We start from the raw sequence: 19,517 nt of genomic DNA, 5'->3' as shown, positions 1-19,517 counted from the left end.
TCATAAAACAGCGAAAACAAACAAATCAAAAACAAAGAAAGGATCTCTCTTTTTGAAAATATTTTAGAGAACTCCAGCAACCCAGGGTCAAATAATACCATCTCTACTGCAACAAATACAACAACACACCAAGAACAAAATGTTAGACATTCATTTTTTCTCACATGGCAGCAATACAGACGAAATAATAAAGCTGGTAATGTTTGATGGTTATGCGCTAAGGTTTTACAGGAATAAACAACCAAACTGTAACACATACACTTGACCTAAAAAATAAAATCAGTACAGTTTAGCACGTTGGATTCATAGAAGAGTCTCTTCTCAGCAGGTTGATGTTTTGAGAGGAACTACACAGCAAAATAAAAAAACAAATTTCCTTGTATTGTGAGGAAAATAAACACATTAAAGCATGTTTTATTTGGAACAATAACTTTATAATTATTTGGTGGAACAACAACTTTATAATTATTTGGTGGATACACAGTCAGTGTGAAAAAGGACACCCTAGCAAAGCCTGTGTTGTTCTGGCATAGTTGGACATATGGGCATTAAATTAAAAAAAAATCAACAAATTTCTGCTGAAGAATAAATTATGGCACCCCAATATTCATTCCTACTTAAAATGCCTCAAACCGAACACAGGAATCACATCCGGAGACATCATTAGTCACCATTTTCAGAACGGAGATTCGAGCAGCTTATGAGTCTGCCGAGGGATTTAAAAGACACCTCAGAAAAGTTTGAAATTACTCATTTCAGTGCGCAGAAAGTAAATAACTGGCAACATGTCCAGGACAGGCCATCCAGACGAGTTCACCCTGAGAGCAGAGTGTAAAATGCTGAAGGAAATCTCCAAAAACCTTAAACTATTATCACGAGGAACCTACGGCAGGATCTTGCTACAGATGATGTGAAAGTGCATGCTGAAAAAAAAAAAAACAGAAAGAGACTGCACAAGTTTAAGCGTGCAAGGAGGCAACCTTTGCTTTTGTAAAGAAGACACGGAGGCAAAGCCAAAGTTTGCCACACCAAAAGGAGACAAACACCAGGACCTCTGGAATAAATTACAGCAGAACGGCGTTACTGCAACATCATGATCCAGAACAGGCCAGTAAATCCCCCAAGGGACTGAGTGAGGCTTAAGAATAAAATAAGGCACAAGCATTATTTTTATACTTCGACATTTTACTGTTTCTCATTAAGAACCTGAACGTTTACATGGCTGTACCTGCTTTACAGTTTGCGATGAACACACTGGAGCATCCTGGGGGGTGCAGGGTCACACATAACGGCGCAGCGTACGAGGGTGAACCGTGTGTGCCGCTTAGCGCACGTGGAGCCGTTGTAGTGTGGCCAGGTGGTGACAAAACAAGAGCGGCAGATGTTCATAATGCATGCCCTGCTTTTGGATGTCGGTGCAGATGCTACAGCATGAAGAGGGAATTTAAATACCAGAGCAGACTAAATGAAAGTTTCCTGTTTTTCTCCTCTACAAACTGTTTTTTCAATGATTCATCCTGTCCCTATTCTGCATAGCATTCATTTTGTTTACTAAAATGTGACTATGTGGTGTAGCTCCCTGCCATAATTCATGTAACTATGGGTATTATTATTTTTTTTTTTATAATGACCCTGTTTAATTAACGCTTATAACATCTACCTACAGCTATGTTAGTGCTCGGTTGTGTTGGTGTGACGTACGTTTCTACCAGTACAAGTAACTTACCACCATACCGGGATTAAATCATGCCTCGTGTGCAGAAATATGGCTTGCACTTGCATCGGATGTTTCTCAACAGCTGACCCTTGGTTTACTGCTGTTCTGTCAGAGACTGAGCAGATGTAGAGCAGAGCACAGGTCTCCTCCTGTGCTGATGAGGGCCTGAAGGTTTGCCTGTTTGTCTCTGAAGCCCATTGAGCTCAGCTGCTGCAACTCCTCCTGGAAGTCCTCCTCTTCCTCACGACGGACCTGGTGTTCAACAAAGTAAGAACGACTTGAAGTCTTGACGTTCAGTGACGGCTCTTTGTGACTAAACACGTGGCACAAAATGAATTCCTGAAAGCAGTTGAAATTGATCATGTCTCTATATTCTTAATGCAGTTTTACATTTTGAATGTCACATTTTCAGATTGCGCCACAGAGTTATCATAGCAGGTATGTTCTAATAATCTAAGAACAGCAAAAGGGAACTAAAAAAAAGTCCGATTTTCCTGCAATGAGTGTGTTTGTCCTTGATTTGAGTAGGTAAATAAGATTAACCGCCAATGGAATTGGTATTTTGACGCCTTAAATAAGAAAATTAGATATAGTGCACTTTAAATGAGATGATGGAAGTTAGTTGTTCTTATTAAGTGCAAAAATCTTACTCCATTGGCAGATCATTTAAAATGTTCTTGAAATGTGTGCATTTGTCCTTGATTTTAGCAGGCAAGTTTACTTATTTTTAGTTCCATTTTTGCATTGAAATTGTAAAAAAAATTTTTTTTATTTGTTTCCCATTTTTTCTAAAAAAAAGGCAAGTATTCATACTCAAACTTTTCCAAATTCATTCGTTCACCTTCCACTTAATTATAAGGCAGCAGGTAAAAGATGTATTTACAAATAACAAACAGTGGCTTGCATTTGTATTCAGCCCCCTTTACCTTGATGCCCCTAAATAATACACAGTGCAAGCGGCTGTCTTCAGAAGTCTTCTAATTAGTAAACTAATTAGTAAAGTCTAACTCTGTGTAGGCCTTCAGAGTCGGTGTGAAGGCAGCTGTTCTGTGAGGGACTCAGAGGGTTGCTGGGGAACATTAGTGGACAAACAGCAACATGAAGATTATCATGAAGCTGCTGTGAGCCAGTTTACTTCAGCAGGGACAGGAAGAACTGGTCTGGTTGGAGTCATTGGATGGAGGTAAGTATGGGGCAATCATGGAAGAAAACTCATTTTGAGCCGGACAAATTCCTTTGAAACGTACTGAGGTTCCTGGTTGTAAACGTAAGTGTAAAAAGTTCAAGGGGTATAAATATATTTGGCAAGACACTGTAGAAACATTCAGTATTTGTTAACCTTCAGACAAAGCAAAATATTGGTTTAATTATGTGGATCCGGTTTTCTAATGCTGACATTTTACATTTATTAGCATATTTAGATGTAAAATGACAACATAAGTTACAGAGAATCAGTGAGTTACCTCATTGCTGGTGTTAGCTAGTGCCTTTAGCATCTGATGCACAAACTGCTGCTGCTGCTGCTGCTGCTGCTGCTGCTGCTGCTGCGTCAGAGGGACTTTCTGAGGACTGCATCCAGACTGGTTCTTCTGGTCAGGATCCGATGGATGCTCAGAAGCACTGTTTGGACCAGAACCGCCACTGGTTCCAAGTCCAGCCCTGTCAGAAAGGAACATGTTGTTAAAAAAAAGCATTTTAGCAAAGTTCTGAGAGTTGGTTTTTGGGACTTTTTAAGTTATTTGTAAGAAATTATCATTTAATGTATGAGTTACATAAATTAAGATAAAAATGAATCTACTAGCGTTATAAATCATATTAAATTGACTAAATAATTAAGCACAATAAATATAGGATTTGTTTTAACTTTGAGACATACTTTAAAGTTTTCTTACGGTATACAGAAACCCTCATAATGGCGACTCACAACAGCTTCTAACCCAATACTGAAATTCTCATTTCAAGCCAAACCTCTTTAAATATACGCTTTACTTTCTATTAACTAGAAGCAGAAATGTAACAAAAACATTTTACTGCCTAAACAAACAATGAGCACATTTCATCAGAGTGGCCTATTGTGCCAACATAACTGAGTCTAATTTAAGATTTACGGTAGTTTGGAAAGTCTGTATGGATTTGAGACTTTTTGAGACCAAAATGTTAAATCACAAAATGTTACTCTTTTTATGAGTTTTTAAGACCCAGTCGCTCCTTTTTTACTTTGTAACGTATCTAGAAGGAATTGAAGTGTTCGTGCTCACACAGGCATGAGGAGGGGGGCCTCCACAGCCAGCGTCTGTAGACCATGCTGGATCTGTCGCAAAGCCTCCATGGCTCGGGGGTTCAGCATCGCAGAAAGCAGCTCTGGACTCTGCATCTACAATTTATTAAAAACTAATTTAGAAATATGGCAAACCACATCACAGAAAGCTGTATCTTGCGTACATAAAGGCACGAATAAGACGAAATCTTGCCATAAAGCATCTTCTCTAATTGTAACGACGTCATCATTTTGAGGAAAAAACATTAGTACCTGTAAAAGAAGATAAAGCATGTAAGATCCCGGAATAACACTGGAGTGAATAAACAAACCTGTTGCAGAAAGAGAGGGATCTGCTGCCTCATCTGCTCCTGCAGAGGAACATTTCCAGAGAACAAAGGATGGCTCAGCAGCATCTGAAACAACAGATAAGCCATTAGTCATTTTTTAGAGCAGGTTTAGTGACATCTAGTGGTGAAGCTCTGAATTACAGCTGGCAGCAGCTAAATCTGGGATCACCTATGTTTAAACTGTGTAACAATAGGAATGTGTTCTTTAAGTAGGGAATGAAAGAAAATGATTCACCCTGAGGTAACAAAAGAATACAAATCTTCACTTCAAGTGAAAAAATAATAACCCAACAAACGTTGGGTGCTCCGCATTTCTGCAATACATCACCCATCATCCTGAGAGCTAACGCACAAGCTGAATCTGCCTCACCTGTGCAGCAAAGTCCGGGTTCTGGCTGAGGCAGTTCAGAAGACTGTTGATGTGCGGCCCAGACATGAGACTTTCCATCAGACCCGGCCTGGCACTGATCCCCTCCAGGAGCGACTGCATACCTGCAGCAGGAAGGAGGGCAGCAGCCACTTAAGGTTAATATAAGATAAGATAACATAAGATAGTCTTTATTGATCTCACAATGGAGAAATTCACTCACAATATGTCACATTTCAAATATTTCACCTTCTAAATAGGTTTGAAGTGGGATTAAAACGACATAAATGTGCTTCTTATGACTCATTCGTACCTGGGTACATTAATGGCAACTGTTTTTATGCATAATTTGACTGGATGGATGCGTTGTTTTCTTACCTGCTGTGAGAGTGCTCTGAAAGCTTGAACCGGCTCGGGGTGTAGCCGTCAGCTCTCTGTGGGGATCTCTGTAGTCACTGGCAAGAGGTGGGCTGCTTCGTCCTTCTGCTTTCTGATGACTTTCCCTCGATGTGGTCACTAATGGGAACGTCGCTTCCTGAAAGAGGCACCACGAGCAGACCTTTCAACACGAGGGCAAAAATAACTGAATGCCATTACCGTGATAGCTTTACCTGGGATTGTTTACGATGATGCTGCTGCATTTTTTCACCCGTTGTTTGAAGGACATCCAGAGCAGCCGTGTTTTCGTGGTTACCCTGCACCAAGGCCACGTTTTCTGAAGATCTGCCTACATTTTGCATCGCTTCCTCCATCATTTCAGGCTCCCCGATGAGCTCCGGCACCTGGCGAGGAATCAAGGGGAGTTGTGGCGTTTGAAGCACACCACAAAGGCAGAAAATCCCTCCTCAGACACATTTAAGAGGGGAACATGAAACTTGCAAAAGAAAACTGCACTTCAAACACACACACCCACCTGCTTTTCTGAGATGTTAAACATGTCCTCAACCTCAGGGTTTGCTTTCAGTACCTGCTGAAGTTGTGGATTAGACAGACTGAGCCGTCTCGCTGACTGAGGGCTGGAGGTGCAGAGCGTGTTCTGCACCGGGGGGCTGGCCGGGACACGGTGCGTCATCTCTGGGTCGCTCTGTAGCCGGCTCTCCGTTAGGCTCCGGAGGGCCGTAAAAAAGCTGGATCGGCTGTTTTCCAAGCCAAGGCTGTCCAGACCCTCGACTGAGACGGGACAGAACGGGAGGATTTAAAATCAGCGGAGAGCAGAGGGTGGTCGGTTAGAGGAGGGGATGAATGTTTTTACCCAGGTAGAGCGGAGAAGTAGGAGTCTGTGTTTGGTCTGGATCAGGATCAGCCGTTAGCTCGGACTGAACAGCTTCTGAAGTCGGGTCGCTGATGGCCCGAGCAGGTGAAGGATCAGGGCTGAGAAGAACCAGAGTTTAAAGCCAGTGTTTAAAACCTGCTGACATGCACTGCATGCATTTAGAATTTTTGATGACATATGACATATAAAAAAAAAAAACAACGTAACCAAAATAACTAATAAACTGGTTGTGTTCCGTCCACCTTTCTTATGAAATAACATCAATAGGTTTGATTTTAGATTGTTAGATGAAGGACAAAAACAATTTGCGTTTGTTTACATAACTTAAAATTCCTATTTGTTGTTTTGCTGTAGATACGACACTATCATGTGTAATAAAAATACAATTTGATACAGAACAGGAATATGGCCATCCCTGACCCACTGTTGCAAAAATAAAATAGGAATATGTTAGCTGAAGATGTTTAAATGCACAGCAGTACCAATTAGGAGTGAACAATTGTTTGTTTTTTTTCACAATAAACACAAAGAGGCCAAATATCTACCAGGCCTTGTACATCAAACAGATAGCATTTATTTATTTATTTTTTAACAGTAAAAAAAAAAAAAAAGGTTTTCTTCACATTTCTGCACAGAAACTGTCTCATAATGAAAACCGCAAACAAGTCCAGAGCTGAATCTTTGTCGGCACGTCTAGGTTGAGTTTGGATTTTTTACTACAGGGGTGTCCAAACTTTTCAGCTCGTGGGTCATAATTGTCATTTTAAAATAAACAAATTAGACTATCTCTATTTAGCCAATTTTAATAAATAAATTCCAATCAGGTGTCAGCGCACCAAAGTCTGCGTTTGAGTAAACGTCGCTGGACAGATGCAGTCCTATTTACTATAAAATTAAAAGACAAATGTTTTGTACCCAATGGACTGGATTTCTTTAACGCTTTTCTAGTCATACTGACCACTCAAAGCACTTTACACAAGCCACATCCACCCAGTCGCCCTCACATTCATTCACCGATAGCAGATTGGCAGGCACATTTGGAATCGAACCCACGCCCCTCCAATTCCAAAATGACTACTCTCATTGAGCCGCAGTCACTACAGCCACAGTGAAAGTGTAAGATTTAACATGTCTGTAACAACGCATTAATATTACAAAGATTTCATCTGCACCAGCCACCAGTGCTGGTTGGCCAAATCTGTCTACAGTAGAAATGCAATTGGGGGGGGGGGGGGGGGGGCACAAAATCTGCACCAGGGGCCAAACTTTGGAGACGCCTGCTTTACACGCATCACCTACTCCACTGCAAAATTTTCCACAACTGAAAACCTCTGATACCATCGCCTTGGCCTTTCCTTTAAACCGGTAAATTGCTGTAGCGGTACGTTTGTCATCCACTGCGTATTTAAAGATCTCCGTGTGAGTGAACTTCACCCCACCGACGCACCGATCATAATTACTGCGTGGCCAGGTCCACTCTGTGTGTGTGTGCTGTACCTCCGGCTGCTGCAGAGGCTGACACATCCTTTCCGTTCTTTGATGTGACTCACGAGTTCTGACTCCCTGAGGACCCGTCCGGAGCGGGTCAGCACCAGACGCTCCGCTGGGGCGCGCAGCCGCTCCGACAGACGTCGTTTCAGCTGCGCGCACAACAAACACACACACACACACACACACACACACACACACACACACACACCAAACACACACACAAACACACAACAGCAGAGCAGCAACAGTTCAGTTTTATACCAGACCGCCTGCAGACAGCAGAACCCGGGGAAAGCCGCTGCTGCTGCTTCCTGACCTGTCTGACGGTGCAGTCTCCTCTGATGGCGAACGCCCCGCTCTCGGTGACACCTCTGAGGACAACGTGGATCCTCTCAGACTTATCGGCGTTCGCCACTTCGTCTTTCACTGAGTCTGACATGTTTGTCCGGGCAGAGGATGAGGGGTACCAGGCAGCCCTGGAGCGGCAGTCTCTGAATGGAGTGTGTGTGTGTGTGTGTGTGTGTGTGTGTGTGTGTGTGTGTGTGTGTGTGTGTGTGTGTGTGTGTCTCCGGATGACTCTGCAGAAAGTTGAGGACATGTGGGCCAGCTGGAATTGCGCAGTCACTGGTGCACGCCCTCTCATTACCTTAGCCTACATTTTTGAGACACTAGAAATGTGAGCCATATTGTAACCCTAAATATATAAATACATTTAAAAAGGCCTTCAAAATAAGACAATAGAAATACGTTTTTCAGAAACGAATCATGGAATAAACACATCCTGAGTTATACATATGTGCAACACACGCATACATATGCAGATTTATGTTATTCTATCAGGTTTGTTTGTTTTTTCTGCAGGGGGTGGGGTCTGACTTCAGCTATGTATTGAAGCAAAACACTTCTTTCATTTTATAGAAATTTTGTTCTTAGGGCATTTGACTTGAATTTTGGTCCCTGTAAAGCTGAATCTTTGTAAAAATGGTAAAAGTCTTGAGATTTCAAAGAAACCCTATAACCTCAGAAATCTAACACGGTAACTTTGCATGTAAAACTTTCTGAATGCAGCAGTTAAAATAAAATAAAAATAAGACTTGTATCTTATTAAATCCTTTACACGCTGATTTGGTGCGTGTGTTGGTAGTGTTTTAAACGATGAAATGCAGAGAAATACATTTTTATTTGCTCTTATTGCTGTAGTAGCAGCAGTCAGCTTATAGTCACCCAGGATATTGAACTTGGACCTACTGTAGAACCCAGTAATGGTGGCTTTCTTTCTCAGATGCATTCCCAGGGGAAGATGGAACAAAGCCACCAGCGTTTTTTTATAGGTTCACTTTCATCCGCTTCAGTTCATCCTGGGAGTTCTTGAAATGTTTTCCCCTGAACTTCTCCCAAAAACTCCTGGATTTGACCGTTGGTGCTGATTAGCACGTCACAGTTGATTGGTTCACATCTACCCTGCAACTGACTGATACTAATGTTTCCATGAGTACCACTAAACACAGCTCAGGAACATGAGCGGTACCTGCACCACAGTTTGAGAAGCATAGTTTTAAATTTAACAATTCAGAATTTTCTTTTTTTTGTGAAAAACAAAATTATTAAAAGAAATTCTACTAAAAGAAAATCACTGGAAAAGTATTTTATTTACTTCACAGTGTGTGAGGGAGAAAAAAACCCATTAACATACACTTCAATCAATCGATTTTGGCATCAGAACCCATGAAAAGAGAGGCACACAACTTGTGGAGTACTGGAGACGCCGCGGCTCTGCAGAGCAACGGTTTCTGAACAGACTTGAAACTCAATGTCCTTTATAACCTGTAAATAAATGTTACTTGGTTGTTTAATACAGCATGCCATGTCTGGAGAATATTCTGTGTTCAGTAGGACATGCAAGCTGAAAATTAAAACATGAAACAAAAAGAGAACCTAATGATCAGTAGTGTTGTTTTTTTATAATTTGCTCGTTTTTTATTTTTGCTAATTTTGTTTTTTTCTCCAGACACATATTTTTCCCCCTCATAAATCTTCATTGATCCACTTCGGAGCCTTTCTTCCCTTTCTTGTTTCCCTGCAAACCAGAAACAACACAGAGAACACAATTACTTGGGATTGACAACGTAAAAAGCTATATATGATTTTTTTTTTTTTCAGAAACTGATTTTCATTTGTCTGAGTCAAATATGTTTTAAAACCAAAGGAATTTATAGAAAAAAAAACAATGATACAGAAGGGACAGACAACTAAAAGATTTTTTTTTTTTTTAACCTGCCTTACTCGATTTAACCTTACTGGCTCATATTTACTCGATCTAAGGACTGAACCAATAGACACCAGCAGATCAATGGATTTACCTTTGTGTGCATCTGCAGGCTTCTCTTTGCTTTTCTACATTTGGATTCTACTCTATTCTATTCTAGATCTCAGCCAAATAAGAAACTGGGCTTTCTAACGAGAGGTGTGAATCATTATAGCTGACATTATTAAACTCGGACCGCTCAGAAGAAATTTAACTTGACTTTGTAAAGTGCCTTGAGATGACATGTTTCATGATTTGGTGCTATATAAATAAAATTTAATTGAATTGAAGAGTCAAAAACAATAATCCTCACCTGATGTTTGGGTTGCTCTGATTGGAGCCCTTTAACTTTCGATCTTTCTTGTTCAAGTGCAGCATGTAATAATGTTACCTGAGTAAAAGAGTAAAAGCATTACATCCCCGGAAATGTACGACCGTCCAACAAAGCGGCGATCCTCTCTGTATGACGCACCTGTGACGACAGTTCTTCTTTGATGTGCAGCAGTTCTTCTACCTGTAGAAGAATTTCTGCTTTGTCTTTCACTACAAAGACACACACACACAGAGACAACGTCATAAACCAGGAGGCAGCACAGGTGACAGGCCAAGGGTGAAAATTACTAACTCACTCTCCCCCTGTTGGAGCATCTTGAGAAGCTGAGCGTTTCTTGCTTTCACCTCTTTGTACTTCACCTGCGAAGGTAAATGGTGAGAGAAATACCTGGTCGGTGATGCGTTTAAATGGGAGAGACGGGAATAAAGGCACGAGCAGACAGGCTTGAATCGGAGGCAGCCGGACTTGCGTTCGGTACGTCTGAAAACGTTTCCACGCCTATCCAGGAGTCTTTGTCGAACGTTTTCTGAAAACCTGAACCAAAGTCCGGCTGCCTCCGATTCAAGCCTGTTTGCTGCAGCGTTGACCCGGATAACTGAGAATTTACAGGCAGTAAAGGCGTGCTGAGATGTAGTAGAAACAGCCTATATGCCTCTGGGTTTTTTTTTTTTTTTTTTTTTTTTTTGGGACACATGGATCACATGTTCTCTCTGAAACTGAAACAGATCCCTTTACTTTTCTTAATTCAGACTACCCACATCCTCCGTCAAAATAATTCAAGTCACATTAAAAAAAAAGGGAAAACAACTATAAAAAAAACACCCTAGAGTTATATGCATTATACTTTTGTATTATTTGTTAAAATAGCTTTTTCTGTCCTTGGTTCATTTAATACCATCAACCTTTTTAGTTTTTTTTCACATTACAGTCATTATTGTCATTATTCCTAACACTGACTAATACAATTGACTGGGCACTAACAAAACAAAAATACTTAATGGGTCAGTTTTACAAGCTTAGGATCCATGGTGGGTCCTAAACTGCAATCCCCGACACCTCTGTCTCTGTACTTCACAGCTGGTCTGAGGTTCTTTACCCAGAATGCTTTACTTGGTTGACACCAGGTATGCTCTGTTCTGGTGTCTTATTTCTAATACTGTGGAATGGCTTAATAGTTAAACAGATGGTTTTAAATAAAGGAAATGTGAGAGTTCTCATTCTCATTTATTCCTCACCAGAAATCGTATTTTTTTTTTTTATTCCAGGTTTAAAAAAAAAAATCAGTTCCTTTAGTTTTAAATGTTTGGTTATATTACTTGAATCTCCAAACATTCTTAACATGGATATCAAACATCCATATCAACAAATATATTAAGAAAACGCACAAGCTTACACAGGGTGTCCTAATTCTTTCACACAACTGTATTTTCCTGTTGCGCAGCCCTATATAGTTCTGTATTTAAGAATTTATATATATATATATATATATATATATATATATATGAATTTATATATATATAGTTCTGTATTTAAGAATTTATATATATATAGTTCTGTATTTAAGAATATATATATATATATATATATATATATATATATATATATATATATATATATATATATATATATATATATATATATATATATATATATATATATATATATATATATATATATATATATGCTGTTTGATATTACTATTATATCAAACAGCAAATTTAAACTAATCCCCCAGTATTGTATCAGTTCTGTCAGCTCTCAACCAGCAGAAATATGCAAAATGACTCATTTATAGCAACACTAGTTGAGCCGTTCCCACATCTGACCTCCCACTCTGAGATGGTCTTCTTTAGCTTATTTATCTCCCGCTCCTTCTTCTCCAGCTCATACTTCAGTTGTTCTTGCCGGGGATCCTGTAAACAGAGGAGTCGACGTTTTATTTATGTAGTATCCGTTTAATGGAACAGAAATACGCAGAGAGTTTATTTTTGAGATCATGTTAGTGCTGAGGTGAGCCGTCTGTACTCACCCGTTCGGGTTCTGTGGGTGTGTTGACTTCTGGTCCCGGGCTGTTCACATACTGCTCGAGTCTTTTCTCCCTCTGGATAATCCGACTCACGTCATCTTCCACTTTGTTAAAGAACCGTTCCTCCTGACCGACTCCTGAGGCCACGTTTGTCCCTCTGGTTTCCTGGAAAACCAGTCGGTATTTTAGCTTTTATCACACCTGGGGTTATGGTACGGACCGAGGACACGAGGGAGGACGCTGGGTGATCGGGTAAAAATGGGAACTAAACAAACCGCTCGCCCTGTATGCATGTACATACTTGTCAGCTAAATTTATATTCATATTTTTTTAATATTATTACCCAAGCTGTATACTGACTATTTGGTATCAAAGTAGTCACATATTTAGTGTTGTCACATGAAAAGATTTAATAATATTTACAAAAATGTGAAGGGCCTACTCAGTTTTGCGAGATACTTCTACATATTTTTCTAGATTGTTACTTTATTGTTTATTCTTTACTCATCCAGACCCGAAAAAACAACTAAATCATAATTTTTAGACTGGACTGTGCAGGTACTCTGTAAAAAACCAAGCGGTTTGTTTTTCAAATAAAACTATGGATTCCCATTAATTAAGGGGTCAAATGTTGTTAGTGGTGATCAGATAGATATTCAGGTAAAATCAACAAACATTCCTTTTGCTCACCTCTTGCTTTTTGCTTAAATGCTCTGCAACAAAAAAAAAACAACAAAAAAAAACATACAGACGTTAGTAAAAACATTCATTAAAACCTTGAGAAAACAAACTATTGCATGAGTGTTTCTTTTGCAGTTGGTTGCGTGTTTATCATAAAAAGGGACTCAAACGGCGATAGACCCTAAGTGGAAAGATTTAGCGAGTGATCCCCCCGTTTCTCCTACCAGCAGTGCCTTCAGCCTGGAAGTCCTGCAGAGAAACCGTCTTTTTTTCTTTCGCCTGCTGATTTTTCTTCTTGTCCTTCTTCCCACCGCCCTCTTTTCCTCCTTGCGACTTTGGCGACGCTGAGTTTGTGTTGCTCTGCTGGCAAACAGCATATTCATTCAGCCTTTAACTGGTCCGGTTTGATTGCATTCAGATCAGTAATCTATACTCTTTCTTACCGTTAACAGGAATTAGTTTAACTCAATTAAATGTAAATGACCAACTTTTCATGTAAAAATGATGTTTTACACTGAAGCCTCATGACGGTCCTGGGAAAGAAGCCTCCAACATCTAAGTAGAAACATGTCCGGAGGCATACTGCTTATTACATTGAAACTTTATAAAGCTTTTACCTATCTGAGTTTATGTTAGATTTCTGTATGGACTGGGACTTGCAAAAGTATTTGACTTTTTTCATATTTGACCATGTTGCAACTACAAAATCCAGCGTATTTTAGGGTTGTGTGCAATAAATGTGAAGTGGAAGGACAAAAATGCATCGGTTTGATTCTTTTAAGTAATAAAAACCTTAAACTATAGACTACATTTTTATTCAATGCCACTGATTCAACACTTTGTAGTGACCCTTTTCGCTATAGTTACAGCACTTAGTGTTTTGGGGGTATGTCTCTGCCAGAATTGCATGTCAAGAGAATGCAATTTTCAACCCATTCTTCTTTGTGAAATAATTCAAGCTAAGTCAGATTGGTTAGAAAGTGTCTCTGAACATCAATTTTCAAGTCTTACCATGTATGCCTAACTGGATTTAGGTCTGGACTTTGACTGGACCATTCAAACGCTAACATGATTTGTTCCAAACCATTTCATTAGAGTTCTGGCGGTATGTTTTATGTAGTTGTCTTGCTGATGGTGAGCCTCTGACCCAGTTTCAAGTATTTTGCATCCTCTACCAGACCTTCTTGTATGGTTGCTCTGCATTTGGCTCCATCCCCGTAAAAGAAAAGCCTCCTGGCAGCAAGGCGCAGTCACCATGACGGTTTACTGTGTGTTCAGGGAGGAGTGGGCTGTTAGATTTCCCCTACACCTAGTGTTTTGCATGTACAGTTTGGTTCTCATTTTGCCAAAGCACCTTCATCCATTTGTTTCCATGTTTCCTACATGCCTCATGTTAAACTGCAAACAGGAGTTTTTACAACTTATTTTTATTTTTTATTTTTTTTTTACAATGCTGGCTTTCTTCTTCCCTTACAGCCTATTTGTTCTGCTTCAGACTAACAATTGAAGCGTCGACAATTTCTTCCACCTGAGCTGTGCGTCTACGCAGCTCTTCCAGAGTTATTATGGGACTTTGGCTGCTTCTCTGATAAATGATCTCCTTCCTATTTGCCGTCCTTTATGAGAATGTCAATGTCTTTGAAGGTTAGCTATTGTTCCCTACTCAACATTTTCATTTTCACTTCTCCACACGGTTGTACCTGACCGGTCTGGTGTGTTCACTAATTATGCATCAAACCCCTGTGGCGTTCCCAGAACAGCTGACTTTCTGTGTGGATTGTTCAGTTTACTTGCATAAACATTTGAAAACCGTGCACATCATCCCTTCTATTTCACATTTCTGTGCAACTTGGTGTTGGTGACTCGCGGCATTTACAAGCGACTATAGAAAATAAAACAAGCGGACCTGGCAACAGTGCCGAAAACCATTTCACACGACTCCCACTATTAGCTTTTAGTAGCTAATGCATGGAGGACATGTTTAAATTGTCACATTGGCAGCTCCTGCAGTAGTTATTACGCGCTTAATGGTGAGGTCGTTTGTAATTCATCTGGTGCACCACTAGATGGTGCACTAGTGTGAAAATCTTACACGCCGGGGCTTTAAACTGTGAAATGCACACCTCTGTTTTTAGCATTCATTAGGGTTTCTTAGTGTGTGTGTGTGTGTGTGTGTGTGTGTGTGTGTGTGTGTGTGTGTGTGTGTACTCAGTGTACCCGTTTCTGTTGCTCATATTCCAGTTTACTTAGAATCAAGGCCTTTTCCAAATCTGCCTCATACAGTTCTGTGGTTATCTATGGAGACAGGGAAAAGAAAATGAGGTAAATCATAACTTGTAGAAAAACAATCCTTAGTCTAGATAAACTAGTTTGTGGTGTAAATTCCCAAGATAAGTACACTTTATTCCACAAACTTCCTCTTCTGTCATATCAAACGGCTATCCTTTTAAAGCTTTCAGTGCAAGAGCTACTCTGCTGCTGACCTCTGAAAAGCTCAACTCCAAGCTTTCAAGTAACACGATTCCAAAAAGGGCAGAGCGATCAGACCGTGGCTGCAAGACATTTGCTCCAACCTGTTCGTCTCTCTGTTTCCACTGTTGCCACCCCTCTGCAGGTATGCTTTGTTCCCCTGACGCCGGGGTAAGGAGCTCACTGGCTATTCCTGACAGCGTCATACAGGGCGGAGGGGCACAGGACTTCTGAGGAATCTTCTTGAAGGCCAGATTACGCAGCTACAAGAAAGACAGATAAAAAAAAATGTATCCAAAGGTTTCAGAGGTTGAAGGTAAATAGTCCCAAATGATGGAAACGCAGCTACCAATCAACAATTAAGAACTGAGCTAAAAATAAAAAAAATGAAATCCTCAGAAGATGGTCCAAAACAGCTTTGCAGAATAACCCTGACCATGGGCACCTGATCAAAGTGGGAAAGCACATGTCACTGTGTGCGTGCATGACGCTAAAGTTTTCTCGCTGCTTCCGAATGTCAATTCAACGAGGAGGAATTCCAATATGAAAAAGCAAAAATCAGATTATTGCTGATCACACTGAGAAAAAAAAAAAGATATAGGTAACATATGGCCAATATGGTGCTCAGCTTCTCTTCTACTACTCTGCCTGCAACGCTGATAGCAGCACAACCAAGTCACCTATTAGCTGTTGTTGTGTGCAATTATTTTTTTCTCATTCAAAAAACACTTTAATCTGAGGCATTTTGGGGGACAGGTCGACCGAAACGGGGACAGTCTGGTCACCCTGTCCTAAGTGTCACAGTGAAAGATGCTGCGTAGCTTCCTGTTTGTCTGCCAGATTGATGTAACCTGCTCAGAAGCGGAACATCTCAAATCACTCTCATTCAAAACAAAGCAGTTATTGGTCACACAGAAGTACAACTATTTCTGTGAGTTTTATCCCCATATACTAGCTTAGAACTGCAAATACAACATTTAAGGGCCAAATAATCAACAAGCCTTGTCTATACGAAGAGGGGAGCTAGCATTGGTCTGCTGTTTCTGAAAACTCCTCCCTCAGCTGAAGATCCTCGGTTGAACAAGATTAATTTCCACTGTTATGCTAATGACACTCAGCTACTATATTTATCCCTAAATCCTGACAAATCCAATCAATTACTTCGACTACAGGCATGTCATGATAACAAAACCTGGATGATTTGAAATTTCCTCCTTTTAAATTCTGACAAGACAGAAGTTGTAATCTTTGGACCAGAGTCCTCAAAACATAAACTTCTTAATCAATCACTTAAACTGGATGGCATTAAATTGGCCCCCTGGTCCGAAAGTAAAAAAAACTTGTATTACTTGACATGTAATTTAAATCCCATATTAAACAGGTTTCCTATTTTCATATTACCAAAATAATTACAATTGTAATTATTTACTATCAGGAAGTCCACAAAATGCAGTTCGAAGCCTTCAGCTGATCCAAAATGCTGCAGCAACAGTTCTGATGAAAATTAAGAAGACGGATTACTTCTCCTACTTTAGCTTCCTTTCAATGGCTTCCTGTTAAATCAACAATATAATTTTAAATTCTCCTTCTCGTGTAGTCTTTAATAATCAAGCTCCATCATATATCAGAGCTCTGATTACCCCGTATGTTCCTAACAGAGCACTTCGCTCTTAGACTGCAGGTCTGCTGGTGGTTCCTAGAGTCTCTAAAAGTAGAATGGGAGGCAGATCCTTTAGCTATCAGGCTCCTCTCCTGTGGAACCAACTCCCAGTTTTGGTCCGTGAGGCAGACACCCTGTCTACTTTTAAGACTAATGTTAAAACTTTCCTGTTTGACAAAGCTTATAGTTAGAGTGGCTCATGTTACCCTGAGCTATCTCTGTAGTTATGCTGCTATAGGCTTAGGCTGCTGGAGGACCTCAGGGTCTATTTTTCTCACTCTGCTGAATTCTCCTACTGTTCTCCAGTTTTGCATTATTTGTTGTTATTTCAGTTTTTAACTTTATGTTCTCTCTGTCTTTTTCTCTTCATAGTAGGTAAATCTGGTCTGGCATTCCGTTAGCTTTGACATTATCCACGGGAGACAGATCATCTGCCAGTGCCATATAAAATAGAAAGCATTCCTGGATCAATGTTTGCTTCTGTACTTTTGTGTCTCTGCTCTGCCTTCTCCAGGCAGACGGCCGTTCATACTGAGCCTGGTTCTGCTGGAGGTTTCTTCCTGTTAAAAGGGAGTTTTCCTCTCCACTGTTGTTTCATGCTTGCTCAGTACGAGGGATTGCTGCAAAGCCATCGACAACGCAGACGACTGCCCACTGTGGCTCTACGCTCTTTCAGGAGGAGTGAATGCTGCTTGTCAAGACTTGATGCAATCTGCTGGGTTTCCTTAGATAGGAAAGTTTTGACCAATCTGTATGACTTGATTTGATTGAATTTGACTTTGTAAAGGGCCTTGAGATGACATGTATTGTGAATTGGCTCTATATAAATAAAATTGAATATTAGCTAACCAAGGATTACTGATGTTATATCCCCTGCTGATATCGATGGGTAAGGGACCCCTATTATGTATATTCTAACTTTTCCTTCAGTTGGAATACACATAGTTGCTTCAATCGAGCAAGACTGCTGATTACTTACGTTTACCTATAAATAAAGCCCTTCTTCTCCGGGGATAAATACGAAAGATTTATCCCCGGAAATAAAATTTACTGATTTTATTTCCCCCGTCACTGCACACGTTTCCTACTGGAGATTTCACTTAGTGATGAAATTGTGATTTAAATACAGGACCATCAATTACCGGGTGCCACAAGTAAAAAAAAAAAAGGAAAAAAAAGAAGAATAAACATTGTTCTTAAAATATTTGCGTTTAGTACGCCTTGTTTGTTGATGGATTCGTTTTATATTTTGTATTGCGTTAAGCTCATGAGAGTAGCGTGAATGCACCTGACTGTGGCTGCTGGCCAGTCTCAGTTCCGGTGAAATGAAACAAAGACAGTCAGATGCGGAGCTTTATGACAGCTTAATAAGCAGGGCCTTCGCGACATTCCCCCCACTCGGCCTCTCTCACCTCATTCGCCTCACTCTGCTGCTGCTCCTTCTTCTTCTTCTTCTTGTCTTTCTTCTTGTCGCTGCCCTGGGCTCCTTTGCCCCCTGATCCAGGAGTTGCTCCCGACTTGCCCTGCCTGGGCTTCCCGGAGGAGGAGTCCCTGCCGGGTTTGGCGTTGGACTTCCCCGGCTCGGAGGCGTCGGAGTCCGAGTCTGAGTCGATCTGGAGCAGGGCGAACCGGGAGGCGGTGGTGGGGACGGTGATCATTGCAGACGATGCCATCGCGTAGCGGGGAACTAAATCACGAGAGATGGTTTCATTAGAAATAACAGTTAACACATTATACTTATTTTTACCGTGGCTTTTGTGTTCGGGTAGCCCTAAAAAATCCCAACCCGTAGCTTTAGAGACAGCAGAAAAAAAGACACAAAAATGGAAATAACAGTCATCTTCTTCAACTCTGCCCGCTGGTAACAAGAGGCAACCAGAGCTAGCAGGGTTTTGTTAGCTTACTAACAAGTGTAAAAAAAAAAAAAGTCGACAAACCCCCCCGGCACACACTGGCTAGCCCTTTGTTTGTGCTGCACTCACAGAGATGTGTTGCAGAGACAACGGCGACAGGAGAAGTTCGCTAAAAGTACTTCTTTCTGCTTCTTCGGGGGCACTGAGCTTCAGTTGGCTGTGCTACCAGCGATTGTCTAACTCGGTACGGAAGCCCGGTTGCTCCAGGCAGCGCGAAGCTGCGTTTCAACTGGTGCTGGCCTGTTCACATGGGTTTCTTAAGTGTTTCTTGATGGCAAAAAAAAAACATGTAAAATAAAGAAAAGAAAAAACACCAATAAAAGATGTCAATTGTTATTTTTTTTTAAATTATAATAATAAAACATAAAAAATTATATCAGAATCAGAATCAAGTTTAATCGCCAAGTAGGTTTGCACATACAAGGAATTTGACTTGGTGTTGATGGTGCAGACAAAATAAGAATACAATATAATAAAATAAAATGTAATAAAATGGATATATATACAGAAGTTATATACACTCAGTATATACACTTTTCTTATATATCATGATTATATAAGAAAAGGTAACTCTTTAAATATAAATTTCCCTGTCCCAGCCTCTGTATTTTTTTAAATGTTTTTTGTTTTGACTTTGTTTCTGACATTGTGTTTTTTTTTTATCCTTTTGTACA

The 19,517-nt window shown here is 40.3% G+C and overlaps 2 protein-coding genes across 6 annotated transcripts; both read right to left on the bottom strand.

Annotated features, from left to right (window-relative positions):
* Window positions 1-1,625: 1,625 nt before the first annotated feature.
* On the bottom strand, window positions 1,626-7,979 carry LOC105921528 (ubiquilin-1). Of its 2 annotated transcripts, none has more exons than XM_036143824.1 (11): window positions 7,772-7,979; window positions 7,462-7,604; window positions 5,944-6,062; window positions 5,605-5,861; window positions 5,303-5,473; window positions 5,070-5,226; window positions 4,695-4,843; window positions 4,307-4,390; window positions 3,976-4,091; window positions 3,181-3,376; window positions 1,626-1,969 (listed from the first exon to the last, which is right to left on the bottom strand). In XM_036143824.1, the coding sequence occupies exons 1-11, from the start codon at window positions 7,892-7,894 to the stop codon at window positions 1,826-1,828; spliced, it is 1,659 nt and encodes a 552-aa protein (XP_035999717.1). In that variant the 5' UTR covers window positions 7,895-7,979; the 3' UTR covers window positions 1,626-1,825. The 2 variants fall into 2 exon arrangements, with proteins under 2 accessions (XP_035999717.1, XP_012712778.2); XM_012857324.3 differs by having other exon boundaries at window positions 4,695-4,816; window positions 7,772-7,977.
* Window positions 7,980-9,085: 1,106 nt separating this feature from the next.
* gkap1 (G kinase anchoring protein 1) lies at window positions 9,086-19,055 on the bottom strand. 4 transcript variants are annotated; one of them, XM_036143817.1, is made up of 12 exons: window positions 18,913-19,055; window positions 18,343-18,617; window positions 15,375-15,533; window positions 15,019-15,096; window positions 13,026-13,164; window positions 12,811-12,833; window positions 12,124-12,285; window positions 11,921-12,007; window positions 10,390-10,453; window positions 10,233-10,303; window positions 10,074-10,151; window positions 9,086-9,532 (listed from the first exon to the last, which is right to left on the bottom strand). In XM_036143817.1, exons 2-12 carry the CDS (start codon window positions 18,601-18,603, stop codon window positions 9,491-9,493), a joined length of 1,164 nt encoding a protein of 387 aa, XP_035999710.1. In that variant the 5' UTR covers window positions 18,604-18,617; window positions 18,913-19,055; the 3' UTR covers window positions 9,086-9,490. The 4 variants fall into 4 exon arrangements, with proteins under 4 accessions (XP_035999710.1, XP_035999711.1, XP_035999712.1 ...); XM_036143818.1 differs by having other exon boundaries at window positions 13,026-13,161; XM_036143819.1 differs by lacking the exon at window positions 15,375-15,533.
* Between the last annotated feature and the right edge of the window lie 462 nt (window positions 19,056-19,517).

Source organism: Fundulus heteroclitus, chromosome 12, assembly GCF_011125445.2.
Source record: "Fundulus heteroclitus isolate FHET01 chromosome 12, MU-UCD_Fhet_4.1, whole genome shotgun sequence".
Classification (NCBI taxonomy): domain Eukaryota; kingdom Metazoa; phylum Chordata; class Actinopteri; order Cyprinodontiformes; family Fundulidae; genus Fundulus; species Fundulus heteroclitus.
Note: the sequence above shows the minus strand (reverse complement) of the source record. Positions and strands in the feature narration are given on the sequence as shown.

Coding starts and splice junctions, on each gene's coding strand:
- LOC105921528 (XM_036143824.1), bottom strand. CDS start 7,894: ATGTCAGACTCAGTGAAAGACGAAGTGGCGAACGCCGATAAGTCTGAG. Junction 4,844..5,069: donor TCAGAGCACTCTCACAGCAG/GTAAGAAAACAA, acceptor ATTAACCTTAAG/TGGCTGCTGCCCTCCTTCCT. Junction 3,377..3,975: donor GCCCCCCTCCTCATGCCTGT/GTGAGCACGAAC, acceptor CCTTTCTGACAG/GGCTGGACTTGGAACCAGTG.
- gkap1 (XM_036143817.1), bottom strand. CDS start 18,603: ATGGCATCGTCTGCAATGATCACCGTCCCCACCACCGCCTCCCGGTTC. Junction 13,165..15,018: donor AATATGAGCAACAGAAACGG/GTACACTGAGTA, acceptor GCTGTTTGCCAG/CAGAGCAACACAAACTCAGC. Junction 12,286..12,810: donor ATTTAAGCAAAAAGCAAGAG/GTGAGCAAAAGG, acceptor CTGGTTTTCCAG/GAAACCAGAGGGACAAACGT.